This window comes from Glycine soja, chromosome 7 (genome assembly GCF_004193775.1).
Source record: "Glycine soja cultivar W05 chromosome 7, ASM419377v2, whole genome shotgun sequence".
NCBI lineage: Eukaryota > Viridiplantae > Streptophyta > Magnoliopsida > Fabales > Fabaceae > Glycine > Glycine soja.
Window position 1 is genome coordinate 45677305 of NC_041008.1, and position 26587 is coordinate 45703891.

Here is a 26587-nt window from a genome sequence, read left to right on the forward strand (position 1 = left end):
AGCAGTGTTCTATTTTTCTTTTATATAATCTAAAACAAGTATTTTTGAGTGAAAATATGTGTATAGATCTAATCATTATCCATGTTAAATAATGACAAGATGAAACAGACCAAAGTGACGTCTTTTGTTATAAGAAAAACAAAAAGCATAAAGTGTTACTCAGGGTGACCCCTTCAAAATTCTTATGTGACAAAAATCATTCATTTTGATAAATACTTTGTTGACCAACCCGTTATGATAATTAATTTTAATTTTGAACCCATGTTGGTAAAAAAAAATCCGTTTGACTATTATTTTTTGGTTACCACCACGATTTCTCTGTGCCCAAACATATTAGTATACTTGCTAAGTAACTATAAAATAACTATTGCAACCGATGTATTGTACAATTATCTTAGGGTCAATAAGGCTTATTGTAATATCCGGAACGAATCACATTAGAATGAGAGAGATTCAAAAACTATACAGGTATGAGACTGTACAGTTAATGATAACTAAAAAGAATTAATTGATAATACTTATACCAACAAGACGTATCTACTTTTTGATGATTTATCACTTAAAAATTTCACAGTTAAGCATGCTTGACTTGGAATAGTTATGGGATGAATGACCTTCTAGGAAGTTTCTTATAAAGCATGTGAGTGAGAACAAAGCATGTTGAAAAGTTACGTGTTGGTTTATGGGAACAATCAATCATCTTGAGAGTAGTCAAGTGTTGGTTTCTGACGAACAAGAATGTTGAGTGAAGTGTTGTAATATGAGAGCCGATGAATCGACAAAGGTAAAAAAAAAAAAATCATTTTGAAAGGGGTGCAAGAAATAATTTGAAGGTGCAGGAAGCAAGACCTTATAGAATGATGATGGCTAAACTAAACTTATAGAGTAGGCGAATGAAATTCAACGGCGAAGAAAGTGTGAGGTCAGGTCGAACAGCAAGACGAGGAAAACGCACGTAGCGTCACCGCCATCTTCCATCTAAAACCCCAAAACTTAACATGCCCAATCTGTGTCGAAAAATGTTTCAATAATGGTTCTGTTCCGCAAGTTCCTAAAACAAATACTCGTCGACAACACCCAAACCAAAACAAAAGCCCGAACCTTTTTCACCTCAACCTCAACCGCAACCGCATTCCCATGGTGCGCGCCTCACCATAACAACCGCCTCTTCCGGTCCCCAGGCCCAGGCCCAGGCCCAGGCCCTCTCTTCCTCGCTCGGCCTCCATGGAAACTCTCTCAGTCCGCCACCCCTCTCTATTCGCACGGAAACGCCTTCAATTTGCTTCGCTCCACAGCCCCTCTCCAGTTCCCTGATCCGGTTCCCTCCCATTCCAACAAACCCTCGATTTTCCACAGCTTCGTCAATCTCCCCAACTTCATTTCCTTCACCCGATTACTTTCCGGTCCTCTCCTCGCATGGTACCTTCATCTTTTCTTCCCATTTTCTTAAATATTGTGCTGCTTTATTTAATTTTGAATTTTGAATTTTACTCAGGATGATCTCCAACGAGTTTTATACTTCTGCAATGGTAGGGCTGGCTCTCTCCGGTGCCACCGATTGGGTGAGTATGAAAATCGAATGTTTATTGCTATCTATGCTGAAACTCAACATTAACAATCACATGCTAAACGTTTGTTTGTCGTTTTCTTGCTATAGCTGGATGGATACGTGGCTAGGAAGATGAAGATCGATTCCGTAGTGGGTTCCTACCTTGATCCCCTTGCTGACAAGGTATTCTCCACTCTCATCTCCCCTTGCATTTGCTTTTTTGTTTCATCTTCGTTCCTTAATGCAGGTCCTTATTGGTTGCGTTGCTCTTGCTATGGTGCATAGAGATCTACTGCATCGTAAGTCCTTCTGCTTGCTGCTTCTGTTTTCTGTATATTTGTGGTTGTGTGGGTTTTTTTTAAACAGTAATTGGCTTAAGCATTTATCATTTTTATTAAGATTAAAAGAAAAATGAGAATCACATCCTCGGTTTATCATAGTATTAGGCCATAGCCATGTGATTGTAATTTAAAACCTTGGCCATAGTTACAAATTTAAGACAAGGATGTGCACACATCTCTTTCTCTTTGAATGGCAACATGTGTAGATTTTTTACATAAGATGTTTCAATGTGAAGCTGGCAATCAGATGCAATTTTCATTTAATTATATGTTACTTGGGGCTTAAATAGCTTAGTGATTTCAGTGGCTGAAAGGATGTGTTGCTTTCAAATATTGTTGCATTATTCGGCATTTATGTTTTGAGAACACTGATATTACTTTGTACTCCATCTATGTTGTGTAAAACTATTCATTTTGGTTTTTCATTTTGAAGCTGGACTTGTTAGTCTTGTTGTGTTCCGGGACGTCTTCCTCGTTGGTGGCGCAGTATTTCTAAGAGCAAATAGCTTGGGTTGGAAGGTATGAACAATCTGATTCTCAAGTTTTCCATTTTGCTTGAAAAATTGTGTAGTGATCAAGATGAAACCCTTGATGTTGTGTGTTTCTCTCAGTGGGAAAGCTGGTTTGATTTTTTTAACCTTGATGGGACCTGCCGCCAAAAGGTTGAACCACTCTTTCTAAGCAAGGTAAGCTTGATGGGTGTTATGAGTTTATCATACAATGCATGATGCTGTCGTGTTGCAGACTCGCTTATGTGTACTACTTGCATCACATGCTTGTCGTGTTGCTCTCCATGATGGATGTTTAGGGATAAGATTCATATGTGCATAGATAGAACATTTAAGAATAGTGGACTTTGATTTCTTAACATGTGCAATGAGTCCAAACTGTTCCTTCAACTAAACGAAATGTTGGAGTTGATTTCTTTTAACATGATTGATTAGTGTAAGCATATCCATTAAAGTAATTAGAGGAATTAGAATATTGTCTATCATCAGCTACAGGACAAAACCTTCAGCCCGTGTGGTCTCAAATTACATTCCCTACCCCTCTTGCACACATACAAAAACAAATAACCCCCCAACCCCTGGATAATCCACAAGATTTTTTAAGCATTAGTCACTTTAATTTCTGACTTTACAAAACCTTTACTTTAGTCCCTAACTCTGCAAGACTCCGTTCACTAAAATGCATTTAAAAAGGAAAACGAAAAGCGTATCTAGTCATAGATTAGAGAAGTAGATTATTCTGATTTAGAACCTGTTAGTAGTTTCCCTTCATCTATCATACTTTTTGAGAAGGAATACAAATTTGAACAGGTGAATACAGTGTTCCAATTAGCACTAGTTGCTGCAGCTCTTCTTCAACCAGAGTTTGGAACCCAGGAAACTCAATTATATGTTACTTATTTGAGGTAATCTTGCGTGAATTTTTTATTTCCCTTCTAGCAAGTCTTCCCAGATGTGAACTTGAACCATTTTCTGCTGCAGCTATTTAGTGGCTTCAACAACTGTAGCATCTACTGCAGCATATGGAGCACAATATTTTAGGAGACTGGCTGTAGTATCAAACTCGGTCTAGTTAAGTTTCCATTGAGATGCAGAGGGATCAGGGATCGGCATGAGCAAGGACTTATTGCACAGTAAATTATGGCTAGATTGCACAGTCTTTGTTTTCAAACTTTGCCTTCTAACATAAGCATTAATGTTTCAAATGTTTTCAAGTAGTGGCTGACAAATGTTAGATTATTTTTCCTGCAATTCTATGTTAGAGGAACGTATGAAACGTGTCTTTCTCTTTCATGCCATTTGAATTTATTTGATCAAGTCACACAACCCAAATTATAACCTGAACATAAATTGCTACAGCGCTACCTATTCTAACAATTTGAAAAGCTTCGATAAAGTCGTACGTTACCAAACTTGACAAGCAACTTCAAACGAAGAATGTAATTATTTTCGTAATGAAATTTATAAAAAAGAAAGAAAGAAATATTTTTTAAAATAGATAAAATACTGTCATTATTTTTTAATAAAAACTATAAAAGAGAATATTTTCACAAAAATAAGAAAGTGATTAATGACATTTAAATATCATTTTGTTTACATTCAAGATATTATACATAGTAATGTTATTATAAAATTTTTTTTTTTGGGGGGGGGGCGCAATCCAGTACATAAATTCCTTTCTGGTCTCATTACGTTAGAAATAATACTATAGTTTGTAGGAGAATTGTATAAAGGAAAACATTAATCATCAGTTTATTGTCATTTTCAACTCATAAGGTATGCAGCTAGCCAAAACAACACTGTCTTGCAATGGAGTTCTGTTTCTTGTTTTGGATCTATATATTGAGGGTGTAAAGGGTTTTGGACCACATTTTGTTCTTGGAGGTTGTTCTCTTTATCTGAAGAATTACCACGCCGAGGTCTTCTTCTCTGGAGGTCACTTTTCTCGTTGAGATGATAATGATCTCTTGTTTCTGAAGGCAACGATTGTGGACTCTCATCACCATCCATCAGCTTACTAAAAAAGCTTCATATGTTAGCAGGCCACCTGAAAAAGGTTGAAGTTGTGAGGGACTTATTTTGCTCCTCTCATGTTCCTGACGGAATAGATTTATGAAAATACTTCTAGCAGATTTTCCTTCATTAACAAGAGAAAACATTATGTGGTCATTCAAATTTTAAATGATCACTGGTAAATTGATTGCCCAAACTAGTTTCCTTCCTGTTCAGTTACCTGATAATTTGTTGTTTTGAGATAGTTCTATGATTGTCTGAATTTATTGTTACTCATTGAGATGAGTTATAAAACTTCAGAAATTTATTGTTCCTGGAAGTTACTCCATAGAACATAAGACATACTAGTACAGTCAGGACCAACGCGTTTTTGGATTATTTAGATATAAAGAATTAATAAAAAAAAAGATATATTATAGCAACTGAAATACTGTGAAGCATGAAAGAACAAAAATCTATTTTTAGTTGTAAAGCAATAAAAATATACCAATAAATGAAGAGGTGAAAAAGAAAGAAAAAAATATGTCAGTGATATAGAATTTTAATATGTAAAGATTTATGGGTCATTTCATGAAAGATAGTGCAATAAAGTAAAAATCTAAATTAATTCATATATATATATATATATATATGAATTAATTTATAACGTAAACAAATTAAGAGTTCTGAATCAATAAAAAAAAATAAGAATATTGATTAAAAAAACAAATTAATATTTGAAAAAAATATTATTAATTTTTAGATATGAGAAGGACTGATCTTGAAAAAAAATTTACCTTGTGAAAAACAAAAAAATTACGTCTTTATTATTGAAATATTATTGATCTTAGAAATATTTTGTCGCATAACACCTATATAACTTATCTCTCTTAAGTGATCATCCACTTTGCCTGTGGTCAGGACAAGCATTGAATACAATGAGTGGTAAAACTGTCTTGAGCTATGATTAGTAAATAACATTGACCAACACGGTAGTTCATTATAGAAGTCCCGCGAATCTTGTGGCCCCCACACTCCTAAGTTCTCTAATCTTGTGTGTTTGCCACTGCACAGCAACCGTGCTTGGTTTGGACTTCCTTTCTGTTGTGTCAAGATTAGAGACGAAATTACACTGTTTTACTTACGTGCCCTTTCTATATGTGTTTTTTTATCATATATAAGGACAAAATGGTATTTTGAGTAATAATCTATTTTTTTTCGTCTCTTTTTTACTTATTTAACAAACCACCTTAATTTAAATATTTATTCTTCATTTCAATCTATTTCTTTACTACCAAACAATCTACATTCTATTTCTATTTTATTTCTCTTCTTTTCTTTTCTGACTTATCTACTTTCTCTCCCTCTATTTTATTTCTCTTCTTTTCTTTTCTGACTTATCTACTTTCTCTCCCTCTATTTTTTCTTCTTCTTATCAAACACAGCCTAATGCATGCTAGGCAGCTTTCTTAATGAATAAACTTATATTAATTATTTGTAAAAGATATTGTTATATTCAATATATATTTTTATGCAATGTTTATATGAGTAAATGATATAGATTTCTCTCAAAAATTTGAAAAAATTACACATATTTTTTTCTATTTTTAAAACCTACAAATATTCTCCTAATTATTTACTAAACGTTACATTATCTTCCCCTTACTCATTAATGACATTTAATTTATGTATAGAACCGAATCACACACATATCACATGAGTTTTAATGAAAATTGTTTACAAAAAATCTTCAACCTTTACACTAAAAAACTAAACTTTTTATTAAAAAAAAAAAATTGTGGTGCCTGATTTCAGTCAAAGCTTGAATTTCATTTTGAAAAGCTTTGAAATTGGAGTTCACTCGAGAGAAAATGGTAAATGGGATATTTTAACAAACCCTAAAAATAGGGGTGTAAATGAGTCTAAAAGTTGAACTCTAGAAATTTAAGCTTGTCTTGTAAAAAAAATAAAAAATAGATGACTCTAGTTTAACTCATCTATTCAAATAAGCCCAATCAAAAGTTTGAGTTTAACTTGTTTTAAAAGAATTAAAGCTTGAGTTTGACATGTTTAGCTGAATTAATTTCTAACTTTATCAATTTATTATTTAATTAAATGTTTCAATACTAATGGATAAGTAAAAATATGTGATTTTAATTTTTTATGATATTTTTTATACCAATGACATTCATGCAAAGAATCTACTAATCTTGCCCATGACTAATTTTTGTTGAGAAATAATTAAGTACCTTGGCTTATTTACCCCTAATAAAAAAATCATGAAGGCGAAAGCATAAAGGGATGGATATATGGACCTAAATTGGTGGATTGGTTTGTTAAGCCTACATACCTTGGGAATAATAGACTTTTTTTAAACTCACATAGTTATATCGAGTTTCTAAGTTCGACCCATCAAGCCTACTGACCTAGTGAGCTTTATCAGTGAACTTGCAGACTACCGATTTAACTCACTTAAGTCAAATGTGCAAGTATTGTTAATTTATTATGTTAGGATTTTGATCATTAATTTAGGTTGTTATTTTTAATTTGTTGTGTTTAAAATGTTGTATATTTTAGTGTGATAGATTTTAGCTTAAAAATAAAATAAACTTTTTTTCTTCTAATCTTGTACATTTTTCACTTTTTATTTTTTTTAAAATTATTATTTGGACTTGTTTATCGGGGAAATTTTGTGAATAAAATACAAAATCTTAAAAAAAATCCATTTATTTCATGATCTAGTCTTATTCAATTAATCTAAAATGCGAACTTCACATACCAAGTCTTAAATGTCTTAAATGGATCAAACCAATTTTTATATCTACCCAAAGCACAAGATAGCGTGCCTTACCATTTCATGTCTCTTTTCTCCTTTCATTATACCATTTTTTAGAATACCTTTCATTAAATCTTCTATCTTATTTATTACTTTTCTTTTCATTCTATCTCTCTCTTTCATCTCAATGCCCCATAGAACTTGAGTATGCTCTCAAATTTTTACATACTTATCTTCTTATAAATGGTGAATTGAGATTTGAACATCAGAGTTTTTATAAATATACTACCAAAGCATTATTTGTATAAGTGTACCTATGTTGAAAACAGGTTAACATTATAACTCAATACTAGAGGCAATAATTATTATATTATGCATTATTTTTCAATGCCTTATGATGATATAATATAGCGAGACACTTGATAATCTTCCCATGAAACATGAATCAACGTGCCACAAATAAAATGAGCTAGCATATGTGTACGTGTTTCATGAATTAAAAAAAAAAGTGTACGCGGAACAAAGACCAAAAATACCAAAAGCAAGTTAGGACCCTCACAGGATTTGAACCCGACGTGAATCGAACACGCAACCTTCTGATCTGGAGTCAGACGCGCTACCATTGCGCCACGGATCCTTATTGACAAATCTGTATAGTAAAATTTATTTATTATAAACAATCAATGAACCACAAATCTATTGTGAGCAAATGTGGTATTCTCTTTGTATAAAGACAAAATTTAATTCATATAAAAAAACTATGTATAGAAACTTGCTAGTTATGTGAAACTTTTATTTAATGTAGTAAAGTTGATTTTAAATTATGTCATTTAAGGTAACACATACATTTTTGAAAAATTATTCATTATACAAATTATTTCAACAGAAATATTGAGTTGTATTCTTTAATTAAGGAATTACTGTTAAAAATTTGAAATATAGTTGTGAATAAATAATATTTTCTTAATTTTCTAAAAGAATAATATTAAATAATTTGGTAGAAAAATATGAAAACATTAATAAAATAATAATAGTCTAAGGGGATTAATTAACGTTTTTATTTAATATAGTAAAAATAAATTCATTAATCAAGGAAATGAAAAATTATGTGAAAATATTTACTTAAAAAATACAACTACTTTATTAAAATCTTATAAAAGTCAATAAAAAGTATCTATCTATTTTAATAAAATAACCCGATTCACTTGTGTACAAAGACATATTTAGACATCACTTGGTGCGGTTAATTTTAACAACTAAAGTTCTTTCGGCTCCTACTTCCCCATTTGTCGTCGCTTCACTTGTGTTAAAAAAAAAAAGCTTCATCAACGTCGCAATACGCCAAGATCTTATGTCATATCGTTATCTCTTTAATTCTTTATCAATACCCTTTTTAAGTTATAAAAAGAAATTATTCTTTTTAAATTATACATATCTATGAAAAGGAATTTTTTTTGAGCGAAAACCATTTTCGGTAGTGAGATGGGGTTAGTTATTTTATCGTAAGTTCTCTACACACAAAATTTAAATTTAAAAATTGACTGAAAAAGGTATCAAATACACATGAAAAAAAATCAAATAAAATAATAAAAACAAATACTACTATTAAGTATTCTCAAGAAAATTTTAAAAAATAAATTATTTTTTTAATAATATCCTGTATTGATTAAAAACATTGACTACAATCTTATTAAAATCTTTTTAATTCTCAAGTCAACCTTTTTAATGATTACTCATTAGTTAGTCATATTAATACTATTATTTATATTTTCAATATAAATATTTTGTAAGTAAAAGGAGAATTTATATAATTCAATTTGGCACTTATGATAATGATAAGGATAAAATATGTTAGATTTCATTTGAAAAATATTAATTTGATTCTCATAAAGATTTTGTATTAATTTGATTTTTATAAAAATAAAATATATTTATGATGATTCTTAATGATAATTTTGTTAGATGTTCCTTTGATTATTTTTTTTTCTTTATCTCTTTAAACATATTTAAAAAATACCAAAATTTCACTATTGCTTAATTTTTTTCCTTATCTCATCAGAAACTAGAAAACTGACTAAGAATTAAGAAAAAATTATAATTTTTGAAAAAAAGTTTTTAGTTACAATAAATCGTTTAATTCATTTTAAAAAAATATAATAGTGATAAATTATTTAATTTGTTTGTAATTAAATTAGATGTATAAATCTATTAATCAAATGAAATTATTGTTTAATAGAACTATTACTAAGAATCACAAAAAAAAATATTTTATTTTTACATAACTTAAACTAATAAGTTTTTTAAAAAATTTAGGGCGACTTAATAATTTTTTAGCCTAGTGATCCACTTGCAATGAATAAAAAAATAATTAGGGGCGGTGTGGTGTGCGAGTGAGGTTGAAGAAGCTTAGTTGAGAGTTAGAGCGCGCGAAAGTTGATGCTGCAAAGTAAAAGTGGGCCACAGACACATTCTGTTGTGGACTGTCTGGTAAACTAGCTATTATCTCTCTCTTCTCACACTCACCCTTCAGACTCAGCATGGACGCTGTTTTCTACTTCCTATGCGCTGCTTATGCTCTCGTCTCTTCCATCGCTTTGGTACATACATCTCCTCCTTCTTTAACTACTCACTCTTTTTTGTCTTTTTTACTCTATTCTGCACTGTAGATTCAATTGGTCAGAATTGAAGTTAGAGTACCTGAGTATGGCTGGACTACGCAGAAAATTTTTCATCTCATGAACTTCATTGTCAACGGAGGTTTGCTCTCAATTCTTCCTCTTTCAGGATCTCTGTGTGTTTGATTCGGCGATTTATTTTTTTTTATTTTTTATATTGCAGTTCGTGCTGTGGTGTTTGGATTGCACAAGCTAGTTTTTCTTTTGCATCCTAAGGTTAGTTAGTTTTGCACCTGTGTTGTGTTGTATTTGCCTAATGATTGTAAGGTTGGTATGCTCACAATGACATAGTGTGGCTTCTTGTTTGATTAGGTGTTGATTTCGGTGCTATTAGATCTGCCAGGACTACTTTTTTTCTCAACATATACACTTCTTGTCCTTTTCTGGGCAGAAATTTATCACCAGGCAAGTCACTTCTCTTTATTCTTTTGATATTATTTTATTGAACGAAATAGAACCACCTCACAGTAAATAAACAAAAAGTAATTACAATAATAAAAGAATTATCTGTCTTCGCATGATCATAGAAATTCTTTTGTAAAGAGGGAAATTCTAATTTTATTCCAATGACTGAACAGGCAAGGGGTTTACCAACTGATAAGCTCAAGATAGTCTATATTTCAGTAAATGCTGCCCTGTATCTTATCCAGGTATCTATCTTATTTTCTGGTCTGCACTATTATGGTATGATGGTATTTTCTTAGTTCTCATCAGTCATTTCTAATACACTCGATTAAAGCATAATGACATCTTCCCTGCAACTGTAATATGGTTGCGCTTCACTGTTTTTTCTTCCTGCATATTCTGTATTTTTTTCATGGAAAAGTGCTCTTTATTTTGGTTTTTATTGTCACATGATGTTGGGCAGACACCATCATGCTGCAGATTCTCATTTTATAACCTGCTATGGCATCAACATTTAGACGCCCAACTCCACCCACTTTGTTGAAACATAACAGTAGTGGTCACTAGTATGGGAAAAAAGAACAACCGTTTTGGGTTGAGAGCTTTGATTTCTAGAAATATCATTGCATATGAATTTTCAGGAGACTTGTATGTGTTGATTGTTAACCAAATGTTCAACCTTAACTTATTTGATTTGGAAATTATTGACTTTTAGAAGGACAATCATTTTTGTGCATTAGTTATGGATTACTATGTCTAGTTTATGCAAGATGCTTGTTGCGCAAAGCATAAATGTTTCAAAACAAACAAGAACACTTTCTTTGATAGTTGATGTCAATAATCATAATACTGAAGTGTCGCTTTGGATTTAGGTTTGTATTTGGATATACCTCTGGATAAATGACAACAGTGTTGTGGAGTTCATTGGAGAGTCATTTATTGCAGGTTAGCTTTATAATCAAAGGTTGATTCTGTTAATATGTTTCACACTGACTTGTGAACTCCAGAATGAGTTTTTCCACCTTAGAATAATACATTGCTATATGCATAGACATTTTTTAACAATGTCCCCCCCTCCCCCTTTTTTCTTCAGTTGTGTCTTTTATGGCTGCACTAGGCTTCTTGATATATGGAGGAAGGTAAGGCTTCTGCATTTTGTCTATGAAATAATACCTCTGAGGTCTCTGTTTCATTGTAATTCATGGTTGTTATGGGTAACCTTTTTTATTTACCTGTGGAACACTTTAAATGTTTCTAGATTATTTTTCATGCTGAGGCGCTTCCCAATTGAATCTAAAGGAAGAAGGAAGAAACTCAATGAGGTATGAGCATTTTCTTCTAAGTGTGTCAATTTGATAGTATTTTTAGGATGTCTTTGTACTGTTGTGTCACTACACTACTGAAAATCTCATTGAGACACAGTTTACTCCCCTCCCTTCCTTTTCTGAAAAAGGGCATTATTCATAATGTATTCAGGTTCCCCAGGATATTTTAGTATATTGCCAATTTGAGCCATGTACCAGTATTTCAGTAGCAATTGTTTGTCCACTTCTGCTGTCTCTTCATTTCTATTCTTTTAATACATAGATCCTCCAAAGTCCAAACATACACACAAGATACAAAGGTTTTGGTGATGGGCATGGGAGAATGTTTGCATAAGTTAGTTATTTGACTTATTACTTTTATAGGAGAAAAGGATTTTCTCAAACTTGCAACAGCTAAAAATCAGTAAGGAAACATAGCTATTAAATGTTCTGTTGGTGTTTGGATGCACAGGGTGTTGGCTTTGTATAAGGAGATCATTGTCTAAACTTTCCCATGTCATGAAGAGTTCCTTTGTTCCCTTCATTCATGGAATCATGGTCATATTTAAAGGATGAATCGTGGGAACTCTTGTACCTCCTTTATTGATTTTTCTATCTCGTGCCTAGCTTTTCCCTTATAAAATTCAAATTGTGCTCTACTGCCAAAACTTCAAGCAAATGCTGGAAAGGAATCAGTTGTGCATTGTATTTTCATGCAATTATTTGTGCTACAGATGTAATCAGTTTTAACTAGATTGCTTTTCCTATTTTTAAATCACAAAAAATCAACATACTTTCAATTTTAGGTGTAGGCATCTTTATTCATATATATTACATTTCTGTAGTCGATGGTCTATAATAGTACCCATTTTAAACAATAAGGTCAAGTTCTGTGTGTACCCTTTGAATTAGAATTAGTTTTCATCATTTTGTGAACTGAGAAGAACCCCTTCTGGCTTTCTTCTGTTACATTCCAAAACTATAACAAAATGAAATTGAAAAACAATTGCTTATATCAATATTGCTTGTATTTATGTAACACAGGCTGGGTATTGCAGGTTGGATCTGTCACAACCATCTGTTTCACGTGTTTTCTGATAAGATGCATTATGGTAACTTCAAATATGTCTTTTTAACGTTCAATTAAACATTTTCATAAGCTTGTCTATGTAAATATGTCATGTAGAATTTCATCCTTATCTGCTTGTCTTCTGCACATTATCATGTGGTGTTACTCAGTTAATATGATAGTCTTCTCCCCTCTGCTTTAGTGCAGCAGTAGACATTTGATATATTCTATGTGTGTCATATTTGGGTTTCTTAATACATTTAAATATAAGGGTTTACTGTGTACTTATGTTGTTTAGATTTTTCCGTACACTTATACTAAATACCTTTTGTTGTATAATTCATGGAAATGTAATTTTTTATTTTGACAGTAACAATTGAAAATGTGAGTTATGAGTGGACTTTGGAGATGTGTGGGAGTAAAATGGAAATAAATTTGCTCACAAGACTTCAAATATGACATTAATTAGTTGGATATGTGTACTTATGTTGTTTAGTTTTTTTCCCGTACACTTATACTAAATACCTTTTGTTGTATAATTCATGGAAATGTAATTTTTTATTTTGACAGTAACAATTGAAAATGTGAGTTATGTGTGGACTTTGGAGATGTGTACGAGTAAAATGGAAATAAATTTGCTCACAAGACTTCAAATATGACATTAATTAGTTGGATATGAGAATCTTATAATGTGGGTTTCGAGTGCAATACTGTTAGACATGCTCATAAACAATTTTAGTTTGAAAAGGAGTAAGAGGGAGTAGATGGAATGATGGAAATTGAAAGAGTACATAAAACTCTTTAGTGGTTAGCATGATAAGAGTGATCAAATGCAAAGTATGTCCTATGTGGAGACTAGTTTTAGGGAAAAAGGAAGGCAGAGATTTTAAGTCTTTGATGTGAGAACTAAAGCTGTAGAGTTAAATAATGGTTTTTATGGTAATATTCTTCAAGCAGAATACCTTCTTTCTTAATCACAATTTGATGTGCATGCAGGGTTTTCTGTCTGCATTTGATTCAGATGCATCTCTAGATGTTTTGGATCATCCTATTTTGGACTTGATTTATTTCATGGTATGACGCTTAAGTATTCCTTTTTGTTTTTTGACTTGTCACTTTCTTAGCATTTGGAATTTACTTTTCGCTTTTCAAAATACAGCTGGTTGAGGTCCTACCTTCAGCTTTAGTCCTCTACATCCTGCGCAAATTGCCCCCAAAGAGAATATCAGCCCAATATCATCCCATCCGTTAACTGCTGTTCATATTGGATCCTAATTTATTAATTTACCTGCCCATTGTTTATTATTTCAATGGTTCTTGGTTAGATAGATACTTTTAAGCTCATCAGGAAAAACAGATAAAGAAAAAGGATCCAGATAAAAGTCTCATGGCAGCAGTTCCTATGTGTGTGATACTCAGCAGTTGCTACCTGGGAAGGAAAATTTGGATTCAGGTTTTGTACGGTATACATGCAATGACAAGTCTCAAGAACTTGAGTTATTCTCTGCAGTTTGGATGCTGTAGTGTTTCAGGCACAAGCTTGTCAATGACGCATCTACTTCAACGTCATACAAAGTTGATTGTCTCCTAAATATTCTGGATTTGTTTATTAGTCAGAAATAGTTCAATTTGAACAAAATGAACATTGTCTCTTGAATTATATTATGGGGTGTAACTTGGAATCTTTTGAGTTCTTGATTTTATGCAACAAAACTAAAAACTAAAATGATGTGCTTTTTTAGGGGTAAGGGAAAAAAGGAAAAGTTTTTAAATTTAAATTACTTTATTTTTTAAAATTAAAATGTAGTGACAATATAATTTTTTTTACACTATTATCTAATTATAAATTTGTTAAAATATTTAATTTAATTTTTTCTTCTCTCTTCCATTGTTACTTTCCTTTTTTGTTTCTTGCATTCTTATATCTTCTCTACCTCTTTCACTCGTTTCTGTTCCATTCTTCCCAGAACTTGGATTTTCTATAGTTAAAAATAACAACTTTTCTCCTTCTTCCATTCTTCCTTTCTCTCATTTCTTTATCGTTTCTTTCTTTCTCATCCTTCTTCCCTTATCCTTGGTTTGGTCATGTACAAATTGGGAAACAATGAGAAGAAATTTTTAAAATTTTGTGTGGATTTCACACTTTACTATACTACTTTAATTTAATTTTTTTCTTTCTCAATTCTCTTATCTTTCATTTCATTCCAAACAACCAAACTCACCTTTGGTGCTAAAAATTTGAAATTTTAAAAGATCCTAGAGCCTAGTGTTTGAGTGAAAGATAGAAATAAAGAGAGAAAGAGAGATGGCAGAATGAAATACAGGAATAGAGAGAGAAGAGAAATAAAAACTTAAATATTTCATTTTAATTCTTGATGACGTGAACAAGTGGTGGGACAATTAAAACACTAGTAACACTTACTGTGTCATATCAACGTTCTTAACAATGTTAGGAGACAAACATCATCCAAGAACTAATGTGAAAGATGGAATGCACTTTTAGTTTTTCTTCTAAAAAATAAAAATTCTTTAATTTAGAGAGTAAAGTGAAACTGTTATATACTTCCAAGACTAAAAAAGGTAGTGAGTTAACCTTTAAAATAATGAGTTTAATGGTCATATAAAATATTTTTATATTATTGTCTAATTATAATGTGCTATTAAGATTATGATTAAATGACAGTGCAAGTATACTTCTTAAAATATTATCCTTATTCCAATTTTGTTTGTTGTTGTGTAGATTTTTCTTTTGTTATATACCTTTTTCTCTTAAAATATTATCCTTAATTTCAATATGAATTCTTTTAATGAAAAAGCTTGATGACATAACATTTAATTTATGAATTGAGTTTAATTTTTATGTATTGACGATGTAATTTTTTTATACCAGTTAAAAATTATTATACATTTAAAATATTTAATACAAAATATTTCATGACAATGTAAACGATATATATGTTTAAGTGTGTTATTGTAAAAAAAAAAGTGTGTTTTAAAAGAATAAAAATAGAATATATTGCTTAAATCAAGCTTAATGACATAATCTAACAGTGAGAATGACATGTTTAGTTTTAAAAAGAAAAATAATATAGGAAATAAATTTTATACTTTTTTATAGGATACATATTTTTACACTTTACTTTAATTTTAAAAAAATTCTTCTATTCTTACCCTTTAAATCAAACACTTTCTTAACTTGGTGTCATTTTTATTTTGGTGTAATGTGTACAGAATAGGCTGATAATAGTATAGTACAAAGTTTAAAAATACAGTAGACGTGCTTTAGATGCGAAAGCAAAAAGCAACGGTCACAAGATATGAAATTCGAAATTCAAAATACTGTGTGAACAGAATCGTCGACTTCTTTGTTTCACTCACTTCCCAGTTTCCGACCAACATACAGAGAAATGGGTTGCAACGAACCTCCCTCTCCCTACCCCGATTCTTCGTCGCTTCTCAAAGACATTTCCAACTTCACCACCCCCAGACGCCCCCCTTTCTCTCTCACCTCCGCCAAATCTCCCGCCACCCAATTCTTCACCGCCTCCAAACACAGCACCTCTTCCTCCTCCTCCTCCTTCCACCGCCGTCCCAACAAATCATCCGCCGCCGCCGCCAAGAAGCTCAAGGCCTTCCAATTGGAGCAGTCCCAGTCCTCCCGCAAGGCCCAAATCAAGAGAGAACACTCCCTCAAATCCCTCGCCAAGTCCCTCTCCGTCTGGCTCAACTTCCTCCTCCAAAACCCTACCTCCTGCGGCTGCCACCTCTCATTCTCCAATGCAGCCCCCGCTCCCGCCACCAATGGCAAGCGAGACGGCCCCCCGGGAACCTCCGTCGTCGGCGTCGATTCCACCTGGCGAACTCCCAAGCGCCAGAGGAAGACCTGGTCCACTAAGGAAAATGCGGCCACTGCGGAGGAGGTTCATGATTCCTCGTTTTCGCAACTCAGAGATTCTCTCAAGGATGTATGCAGTTTCGACGATTTGAAGCAGCGAATGAGAGTTTATCTCAGCCTCACAGTTTGTAAAGAGATCTTCCAACAAATTAATCGCGTCACCAAGGTTCGTTTCTCTTCCATTAATTGCCATTGGCTTCACATCAAATTTGTTTCCATTTTGGTCCTTAGTTATTCAACTATTTGTCTATTTCCTTTCTTAGACAATTGACGAAGGAAGGCTGAATATGAAGGCGCATTGCCCTATTGTAACTGATGTAGGCTTGAAGGAAAAGGCCACGAGAATTCTCATGTGTTATAATCCAATTTGGCTGCGAATTGGATTGCATATACTTTTTGGTGGTGAATCCTTGGTGTTGAATGGTGATGCTGATTCTGATCAAGATGTTGTGTTCTTGAAAATGGTCATTAACAAGCTATTTTTTTCACATGAGAATTTAGCTAAAGCCTATGCTTATAATAAGATGATTGAAGGTGTTTATCGGTTGGGTTACTATAAGAATTTGGGGAATGTGATTTTGAAGAGAATTTTGTTACTTGTGCTTGTCCTGGATAAAGCTAAATGCCAGAGTTACCTCCCACTGGAGTACGGTATTGATGGGTTGGATGGGGGTTCCCCTTTGTTATTCAAACCAGAATCCTGGATTAAATCAAGTAGTCAGCTGATTCATGGTGGGTCTTCTTTCATGCTTTAGTCCTATTTTGTGTTAATATTTTTGTAACAGCAGCTTCTACATTGTAGTTTGACTTTTCTCTCTCTTTTTTTTGGTTGGAAATTAGAATTTCTGTCGTCTGATGTAATGCACGGAGAAGGCAATCTTCTAACACATTTAGTGATTTTAGGTTACAAATTATCTCATCAACAGGTCAGTTATTCCTTCCATATGCTATGCTCGTTATTTGAGTGAGGTTTTCTGCAAGTGTGAGTAAGTGCGAGCTTGCACATGGATGTGGGCAACTCACTTTTGGCTGTCTTATGCATTATATAACAATAGTAGAAGTGTCTTGGGCAGCTCACTGTATTAAGTTCAAGGTATGTTTTATTTGACTGATTTGTGATTTTGTAGGAACCTATTGTTGAGTATGATTTTAGGGTCAAAGATTTATTTGTAGATCTCCAAGATGGATTGAAATTGTGTAGAGCAATTCAGCTCTTGCAGCACAATTCTTCGATCCTCATGGTAGGTTGTATACATTTTCATATGCTGGAAATGAAACTAGCATATTTGACACTTTTGTCTAGATAATCCGATTAATTAAGAATTGTGATGCATCATCATTGTGTGGACAGAAAATTGTAGTTCCCTCTGATACTCCAAAGAAAAAATTGGCAAACTGTGGTCTTGTCCTACAATATATTAGGCATGCTGGTGGATCATTACTTGATGAAGATGGCATCATGATTGTGGCAGATGATATTGTTAATGGAGACAAAGAACTTACACTTTCCTTGCTGTGGAATATGTTTGTTCATTTGCAGGTGGTGGCTCTGTTTTACCTTATTTTTTAAGTTTCTACACTTGCCTTAGGTTTTGATCACTATTAACTTATAACCTAGACTGCAATGAAAGTTTTGATGCCACTGAACCTGCAGCTACCTCTTTTGGTTGATAAAACAAGTTTAGTTGGGGAAATTTCGAAAATTCGAGGGTTTGGCACGGTATGCTCCATGTTAGATGAGCTTTGTAGTTTGATTTAGTTATAAATTATAAAAGAATTGGCTCCTCTAAATTGAGCAGGGGTAAAGTAAGTAATCTGAATCGTTGATGAGAAAATCAATTGTTGATATTACAACATATCCATGACTTGTTATGCAAGTGCATGTAGTATTGACCATTCATCTTCTCGTATATGATTGCGATACCCACTTTACCTAATAAAGTGAGTTGTTCACTTTAGAGTAGCTAGATCCATGAAAGAATATCGACACTTTCTTTTCTTCTTTAAGCTCACAACTTCTGATATACTTGAGTTGTGGTTTTTTACAGGATCTCATAAACAGTACGAATTCTAGTTCTATGGAATTGCTTTTGAATTGGATTCAGGTACATCTTAGAGTACTTTCATAACAGTAATTTTCCTAGACGTTCTTGTTTTTGCTTTTGGATGAGGTTAATTAGTATTGTTGAACATAATATTTCTTTCAAATTCATCTCAATGCTTGTATTGATTTGGTCATTCGTTGTCAGATTATATTTTATTCTCTTATTACTAGATAGCAATCAGGGATTTAGTCCTTATTGCATTATTAGATTCAGACTAATTAACGTGTGTGATGTGTCTAAATAATGCTGTGTTGGTGGGTAGTTAGATAAATGCAATTGTTTTGTTTAGCTGCATACAGACACAGTTCCATAACTGGTTGTTCTTTGATAGTGGTCGATCTGCTACACTTTGTTTCAGGATTTTAGTTTTATTTTCTTGCTTGAGCTTCAGATGGTGCATCTGTAATTTGCGCGATCTTGGTATTTAATTAAGAAAAAAAATCCTTATGGTTGTTACAATTATCCTTGTTGTTGGCAATTTGTGACAATTATTATTGTGCAATTTGTGACAATTAGAAAATATTTAATCTTGCTCTTCCTATTTTGCAGGTAGTTTGTAACAATTATGATTTTGCAATTGTCAATTTTCATTCCCTTGTTGATGGCAAAGCCATCTGGTGCTTACTTGATTATTACTTCCAGAAAGAACTTCATAATTCCAGTTCATTGAAGGTCTTTAACTTCTTTAGCTTCCTGATGACTGCTGATGATAACATCTTGTTCATAAGCTTTATTTTTCATTAATTTACAGGAAGTTAATAAGAAAAGTGGCAAGGCATCAATTATGTCGGTGAATGAATATTCAGATGCACTATATAATTTTATATTATCCCAAAAGTTGACAAGGTTACTGGGGAACTTCCCAGAGGTAAATACCCTAATTTGTGTAAATATCTACTTGCATGCATGCTGAAATTGTTGTCGGCACATGGTCACATCTCTTTAAATTGAAAACTGTGAATAAAAAAATATACTTTTTTTTATAACTGATCATTGATGCACTCTAATATCTGTTAGTGATTCAGACTAATTAATTTTTTTGAATAATACGTTTTGTGAAGAACATTTTTTTTGTATATCTAACACTCGTGTTGAACAGTTGAAGCCTGTTAGGATTAAACCTGGACAAAGCACAAGCTGCACAAGAATATGTGCTAAAATTTGATTATAAATTGGGTGTGGGAAGTATCAAACTTTGGGCTAGTTAAGGATAATAATGGTCATTTTCCTAGTTATGCATGCATGTGAAATATGCTTAATATGCCTATAGTCAATAGTGTATAGTGTATACAATGCATTAATACTTGCAAAAAATACTGGTATGTGAACTCACGTATGAATTCATCTCAACTTTTCAATATGAACTCTTATAGTATAGTTGTAGACTTGTAGTTGATAGAATACAAGGAACACATACTGGTATGTGATTTTTTTTAAGAACCAGAAATGGAGCCTGAACTCTTTATAACCTGAACCAGAGCCTCAACTCCTAAGAGAAAAGTGTTTTTCTCTCTATAAAACAAAGCAAAAATGCATAACCTGTATTCCTGTCCTGCACCCCTATCCATCATGCTAACTCAGCATTCTCCTAATTCTCTCCCTCACTTGTTTTCTTCATCTTACAAACATACATTCTCCAAATTCTGGTCCAGCACTCTATCAATAGTGAAGCTAACTGTAGAACATTCAAATTGTGTCAAAAATCCCAATTAAGATGGTTGAACTTGTGTGTAACCGAAAGCAAAAAAGAAGAATTATAAATGTGCTTTATCTCACTTGATACCATGGCAGTATAATGGAATTTCGGTATATTTTTCTTCAGGTGCTTCAAGTTAGTGAGCTACTTCAATATAATGGTGCTTGCAGTGATCGAAGTGTGGTGATTTTGTTGGTTTTCCTAGCAAACCAATTATTTGTTAAGAAAAATTTGGTAAACAGAATAAATATTATGGTCACATCCTGTTGCTGTTGTACTCTGGCATTTGTGTTGATTTGTATCTCCCTTTCTTTTCTTCCTTTTCAGGATCACTTAAATTTCCATAAGCTCTTGGGTTATGACTTCCAAAGTCCAAACCATAGACATTTGAGGATGCTGCAGTGCCTTTCAAATTCTGAATCAATACAAAAGCCTGATGCTTCCGATGTGCATGGAAATGAAGGTTTGTTGCCTCTAGTGATGTGAACTTTAATTATTTATGCATGTCATTTGTTTGTGCTTATTGTTCTACTTCTATGTATATATTAATTAATTTGATTTTGATATTTGGAATGAATTTTGCATTTATAAAGGCTGATATCTTTATCAAATGATTCTGTTTCCAACATAAAACTACTTATTAAGATCTTATTGTGATGATAGTTGTATTAGTTGGATTTCTATGACTCTAGTATCATGAATAAATGTGAGAATGATTCTTCTTGATTTAAAACAGTAGTAGGATCAGTTGGGCTTTATCTTTAAAATATATGATCTCCTTTTATATAGGTTTTGTCCAGGAATTAATGCTAGCTCATTTGCAGTTATTTCATTGCATGATAGTTGGCTGAGTAGACAACAGTCTGCCACATGTTCTGTGGCAATATATTTTTGATGTGATTATATTAGTGTCCCAAAACAAAACATCCCAGATTAATTATAAAAATGGTATGGTCTTATTCAATAAACAATTAGTTTTCTTTCTTCATTTCATGAAAATCATATCAAAATCTTGTTATTATTAACATAGATGCTGCAAGTAAATTCAAGGCCATCCAAGCTTGGTGGCAAGATATGGCTGAAAGAAACTGTATCAACAAACCTGCTGTTTCTAATTTGCAGCGATCCACTACCACTGAATGCAGCACCAACATTAGAAGAGGTAACTAATAAGACTTTATCTAATTGATTGCTTCTTTCTTGATTATTATCCCTGAAACACTCAAAAGTGAAAATAAGAAGCAGTGCTTAGCTTAACTCCCATCAATCCTAATTTGTATTTATTTACAATGGAATTGGGTGGGTATTTGCAATGATAATGAACATATTTGCAATAGAATTCAAACAGGATTTAGACTTCTGTGTTTTTAACATGGAAAATACAGTCTTTGACCTTTTTCTTTCTTCCGGCCACTGCTTAGTAAAAGCGAGTGGCATGATTGTTTTCGACTCTATATTACATCTTATTAATCTGCTGTGATTGCATGCAAAACTTGTGCTGTCGATGGTATTTGTTTTCTTGTTAACAATTGGTACTTCACATTTTCAGAAAATGCTGCAATAACAATACAACTGCATTTCAGAGGATTGGTTGCACGGCGCAAGTTTCTGAAGATGGTAAATGCTGTTACCCTTTTGCAAACTGGTTTCAGAGCTTGGCTAAAAGTGAAGCAAGGGTCAGTCTGCATGATATTATCTACTGTTCAAGTCTGTGACTCTTCATGTGGTATGCAGTTTATCACTTTGTCTCAAACATTTGTCGGTTTTATGTTTCATTACTTATCGGCATGTCTTGCTTATTCAATCAAGCAGAAATATTGAAGCAATCAGAAACATATAAGAGATATGCCATGCTTTTCATTCATAGACATTCTTTTTTGAAGTTGAAGAGGTCAGCACAGCTTATCCAGCAAGCAGTTAGGAGTTGGCTCTATCGGAGGCATCAGCAAGAATGTAGTACAAGTCCTGATCTTATGATTTCAGATATGGTGGCAGCTGCTATTACTGTTCAGAAATTTGTCCATGGTTGGCTGGCACGATCTAGATATATTCATCAGCTAGATCAGAAAGAGAAAGCTTTAAATTATTCCCAACAGAAAGTCACTTTTGATCTTCAAACAAATGCAGCAATTATCATTCAGCTTGCATGGAAAAAGTTCATATGCTGCAAGTCTACTCAGAAGCAACACCTGTTTGCAACTAAAATTCAACAAAATTTCCGAAGGTGGTTGTTGAGAAAAAGTTTTTTAAATCAGATTCAAGCTGTCATCAAAATTCAATCTTATTTTCGAATGTGGAGAAGTGTAAATGCTTTTCAGCACTTCAAAATTGAGTATAAGGCAGCTGTTGCCATTCAATCTTACTTACGGGGATGGTTTGCACGAAAGAATGCTTGTGTGCGTATGAATCACCTGTTTGCAACTAAAATTCAACGAAATTTCCGTACGTGGTTGTTGAGAAAAAGTTTTTTGAATCAGATTCAAGCTATCATAAAAATTCAATCATACTTTCGAATGCGGAGATGTGTAATTGCTTTTAAGCACTTCAAAATTGAGTTTAAGGCAGCTGTTGTCATTCAATCTTTCTTACGGTGCTGGTTTGCACGAAAGGATGCTTGTGCGCGTAGAAATCACATTGTTGAAATTCAAGTAAGACAGTGTCTTGCTTTTCATAATCATATTTATCTTCATTTATTTTGCATGACTTTCCAGTTTGGCATGAAGAAATTAATGAGTTGATGAAATGTTACTTCTTTTCATAACATTCTTGTGTACAGATGTTACTTATACAATGCAGAGTGCATCTTCAACCTTTTGTTGAATTGTCCTCAATGTTATGTTTCTTTTGTAGAAATTACTAATTCATATTTTAGCGTGATTTTTTTTTAATTTTTGAAAAATTCCTTGCATTTATTTGAAAGTTTTATGAATAGAATATTATGTAACTTGCTACTTTGCTTTAATGATCCCAGAGGCATTGCCGTGGTTGGCTAGTGAAGCGGGACTTCTTGTTCCGAAGAGATGCTGTAGTAAAGATCCAGTGTGCCATTCAAAGCTTGAAGTGCCAGAAGGCCCTCAATTGCCAGAAAGATGCCGCTTTGGAGATTCAACGCTTTATAAGGGGGCATTTAACTCGGAATCAGCTATTAGGTTATTATTTAATGTTTACCAAAGCTAACTTTTCTTGCTTTAGTTGTGGTTTCACATTATCTCATGTTTTGGTGATGTAGGTTCCAAGTCACACACAGTTACTCCTATTAGTTGCATTTCAAGACCATTTGGCTTTCGTAGTTTTCAACTGGAACTATTCTTGTTTTCGGTTGTGAAATTGCAACGGTGGTGGAAGGGTCTCTTGTTGCTTAAACTAAAGAATAAATCAGCCATCATTATTCAGTCATGTACACGTGGGTGGATAGCTAGGCGAAAGGCTACTGTTTTCAGACACCATGTTGTTATCCAAGTATGATATTCTAGTTGTTATCATGATATGCTATGCTGTAGCACCTGTGTATTTTGTTTGTTGTTACTGTGCACATGCTCAGGTTATTTGGAGTCAAATGATATTATTGAATTAAAGATATTGTAATTTCTGGGGAAATTTGAGCAGAAGCATATATGATATTTTATAGAATATATACTATCTTTGGTCCCTAAAAACAATGCTGCATTGGTACAAGCTTATGAGGTTCAAGCTTTTGTCTGAACTACAGTTTGGTTCTACAAACAGTGAACCAAATACGTGCTAAATCTTCTTTTTTTTTTTTTCAAAAAAATAAATTATTAAACCATTATGAATTTTATAATGCTGCTACTTCTTGTAACTACTGCCCAATTTTCATTTGTTTTCAGTTTTTTTTTTGTCCTTATATGTTACTAAAGCCTCTCAACTGCCATTTGCCAGGAAGATGCTGCATTGGTGATTCAACGCTATATTAGGGGGCATTTAATTCGAAATCGGAATTTAGGTAGATATTCATATCTTACGAGTGTTTTATGCATAATCTCATTAGGCTCGTACATGCATGATTTAGTTGTGGTTATACATTTACTGTATATACTATTATCTCTTTTTATCCGGATTTAGGTGGTGCTTCTAACCTAAGTGAAGTCGTTCCTGCTGACTACATTTCAAGACCTTTTGGCTGTCGTAGTTTTCAACTGGAACTATTTTTGCTTTCAGTTGTGAAATTGCAACGATGGTGGAAGGGTCTCTTGTTACAGAAATTGATGACAAAGTCTGCCATTGTTATTCAGTCTTGTACTCGTGGGTGGATAGCCAGGCGAAAGGCAACTGTTCAGAAACATCGTATTATTGTCATCCAAGTATAGTGTTTTATACTACACTGTAGTTATTTTGTATTTTTGTTTTTTCTGGTTGTTCACGTACAAAGATGTGGTAGATTGGGGGGAGGGGGGAAGGTGACAAATAACATTACTTTCCACTTTCACTTAATATTTACTTTTATGATGCTTATATTTCACTACTAGATGGACCAATGGAATTCTTTATGATGTTACTGATGATGATTGTAATTATTTTTTTTGCCAAATTTTCATCTCTGTTTAGTTCCTTTTTACTAGGTTTTTTTTTCCCCTTAATCTTTCTTCTTTTTCTCTAAACTTTTGTAGTCCTACTGGAAAGGTTACCTTGCACGTAAAGAGCCAAAGGAACAGTTATTGGATTTGCGCTTGAGAATGCAAAAGTCTGCCAGAAATGTGGATGACAGCAAGCGTCTCATAAACCGACTCTTGGCAGCGCTTTCAGAGCTACTTAATATGAAGAGTCTTAGTAACATCCTTCATACTTGTTCAACATTGGGTGAGAGTTTATTTACGTTGTTTTATTTAGATTTTGTTACTACCATTGTTATTTTTAAGATGGCTTCGCAGACCATGCCAGTTTAATTTCTTCAAATATGTGCTCTAATTCTAATTTGTATGACACGAATAAAATTTGGTATTTTAGAATTTATTAAGGGGGCCCAAGACATTAAAAGAGCCGATAGTAGTTGCATTTCGTTGCATTTCATGTGATTTACTGAATTAGAGTGTACTAATTCCCTTGCCTCCCTCTGTTGTACAAGTATTCTTTTCACAAATTACAAAAACATATAGACACGAGTTCTAGTGATGATACTGTTTCACTTCACTTCGTTATATAGCAGCAGTTTATTGGATAATTCCTGTCAAGTGATGATGCTCGTTCTTTTTGTCTTTTGTTTGTCTGTGTTTTCACAGACATGGCTACAGGACATTCTCAGAAATGTTGTGAAGAACTTGTGGCTGCAGGGGCTATCGACACCTTGTTGCAGCTAATTCAAACAATCAGCCGGAGTATACCTGATCAGGAGGTTCTAAAGCATGCTTTGTCAACTCTCCGAAATCTCGCCCGCTATCCTCATCTACTACAAGTATTGATCCAAAGTCGTAGTTCTGTACAGATAATTGTCTTGGAGTTATTGAGGTTGTTTCAGTACTCAGTTGTAATTAGCAGTTGAAATTTGGTGTATAGGATTCTTTGTGTGTCCTTATACTCTTAAAACTTTTAAAACTTCTTCCAGGAATAAAAACGAGGGCTACTTCGTTGCTTCTGAACTTTTGAAGAAGATATGTTCAACTCGTATAGGCATTGAGAGGATATTCAAGTCCCCTGCCCTGCTAAAACGATTGCACGGTCTTGTTGAGGACCTTACACGGAAGGGAATTTACGAGAAAAGGTCAGACTTTGCTTGCTTTGTTAGAGGAATTAGTTTTTAAAATGCCAAGTTTGTTGATGAAAATCTAACGGGAAGCTTGGGCTTTTCTATTATTTGTTGAGGCAATGCAGAAATCCTAGGGCTCCTAGCCTGGCTATCAGAAAAGACAGAGAGAGAAGATTGAAGGAGGCTGCTGAGATTCTGAAGCTGATAACAACGCCTGATTTTTTTTCATCAAGTTCTGATGTGAAATTGTAGAATATATGCTAGGATGTCAAAGTTTGTACGATTCTAATTTACATTATGTCCTCAACTCGTGGATTTGGAATGAGCTTTTTTTCTGTTTTATGATTAAGCCTTTGTAACTTGATACTCATTTTATCATTTCGTTTGAAAGTGTACCTGCAAAATGGTAGATAGGTAACTTTCTTTCAAATTCTCCTATGTTTATATGTGAAAAAATAAAAATTAAAAAATACTACTATAGAAAATCTACTAACAAATAAGTTTTTTAATTGATATTTACTTAAAAAATTTCTCTGTTGTCAATTACTTAGGGATATTTAGAAAGCCAGT

General features: G+C 33.2%; 3 protein-coding genes and 1 non-coding gene across 8 annotated transcripts; 3 read left to right on the forward strand and 1 right to left on the reverse strand.

Moving 5' to 3' along the window:
• Positions 1-881: 881 nt before the first annotated feature.
• Positions 882-3716, forward strand: LOC114420159 (cardiolipin synthase (CMP-forming), mitochondrial). The gene is made up of 8 exons (XM_028386037.1): positions 882-1419; positions 1496-1562; positions 1658-1732; positions 1797-1848; positions 2324-2409; positions 2502-2576; positions 3210-3304; positions 3381-3716. The coding sequence occupies exons 1-8, from the start codon at positions 1031-1033 to the stop codon at positions 3469-3471; spliced, it is 930 nt and encodes a 309-aa protein (XP_028241838.1). The 5' UTR covers positions 882-1030; the 3' UTR covers positions 3472-3716.
• Positions 3717-7732: 4016 nt separating this feature from the next.
• TRNAW-CCA lies at positions 7733-7804 on the reverse strand. The gene has a single exon. It is a non-coding gene; the product is annotated as a tRNA-Trp (tRNA).
• Positions 7805-9614: 1810 nt separating this feature from the next.
• On the forward strand, positions 9615-14315 carry LOC114420160 (tobamovirus multiplication protein 1-like). Of its 2 annotated transcripts, none has more exons than XM_028386038.1 (11): positions 9615-9764; positions 9834-9924; positions 10006-10058; positions 10155-10247; positions 10421-10492; positions 11120-11192; positions 11341-11386; positions 11506-11569; positions 12610-12663; positions 13617-13694; positions 13780-14315. In XM_028386038.1, the coding sequence occupies exons 1-11, from the start codon at positions 9705-9707 to the stop codon at positions 13870-13872; spliced, it is 777 nt and encodes a 258-aa protein (XP_028241839.1). In that variant the 5' UTR covers positions 9615-9704; the 3' UTR covers positions 13873-14315. The 2 variants fall into 2 exon arrangements, with proteins under 2 accessions (XP_028241839.1, XP_028241840.1); XM_028386039.1 differs by having other exon boundaries at positions 9648-9764; positions 9848-9924.
• Positions 14316-15898: 1583 nt separating this feature from the next.
• Positions 15899-26455, forward strand: LOC114420161 (abnormal spindle-like microcephaly-associated protein homolog). Of its 4 annotated transcripts, none has more exons than XM_028386040.1 (22): positions 15903-16681; positions 16779-17247; positions 17356-17441; positions 17643-17756; positions 17867-18055; positions 18170-18235; positions 18564-18620; positions 19170-19292; positions 19372-19488; positions 20443-20550; positions 20644-20779; positions 21347-21478; positions 21866-22042; positions 22129-22964; positions 23288-23465; positions 23546-23775; positions 24217-24280; positions 24400-24638; positions 24945-25134; positions 25554-25779; positions 25877-26032; positions 26143-26455. In XM_028386040.1, exons 1-22 carry the CDS (start codon positions 16028-16030, stop codon positions 26267-26269), a joined length of 4674 nt encoding a protein of 1557 aa, XP_028241841.1. In that variant the 5' UTR covers positions 15903-16027; the 3' UTR covers positions 26270-26455. The 4 variants fall into 4 exon arrangements, 3 of the variants coding, with proteins under 3 accessions (XP_028241841.1, XP_028241842.1, XP_028241843.1); XM_028386041.1 differs by having other exon boundaries at positions 24496-24638; XM_028386042.1 differs by lacking the exon at positions 19170-19292.
• The last annotated feature ends 132 nt before the right edge of the window (positions 26456-26587 follow it).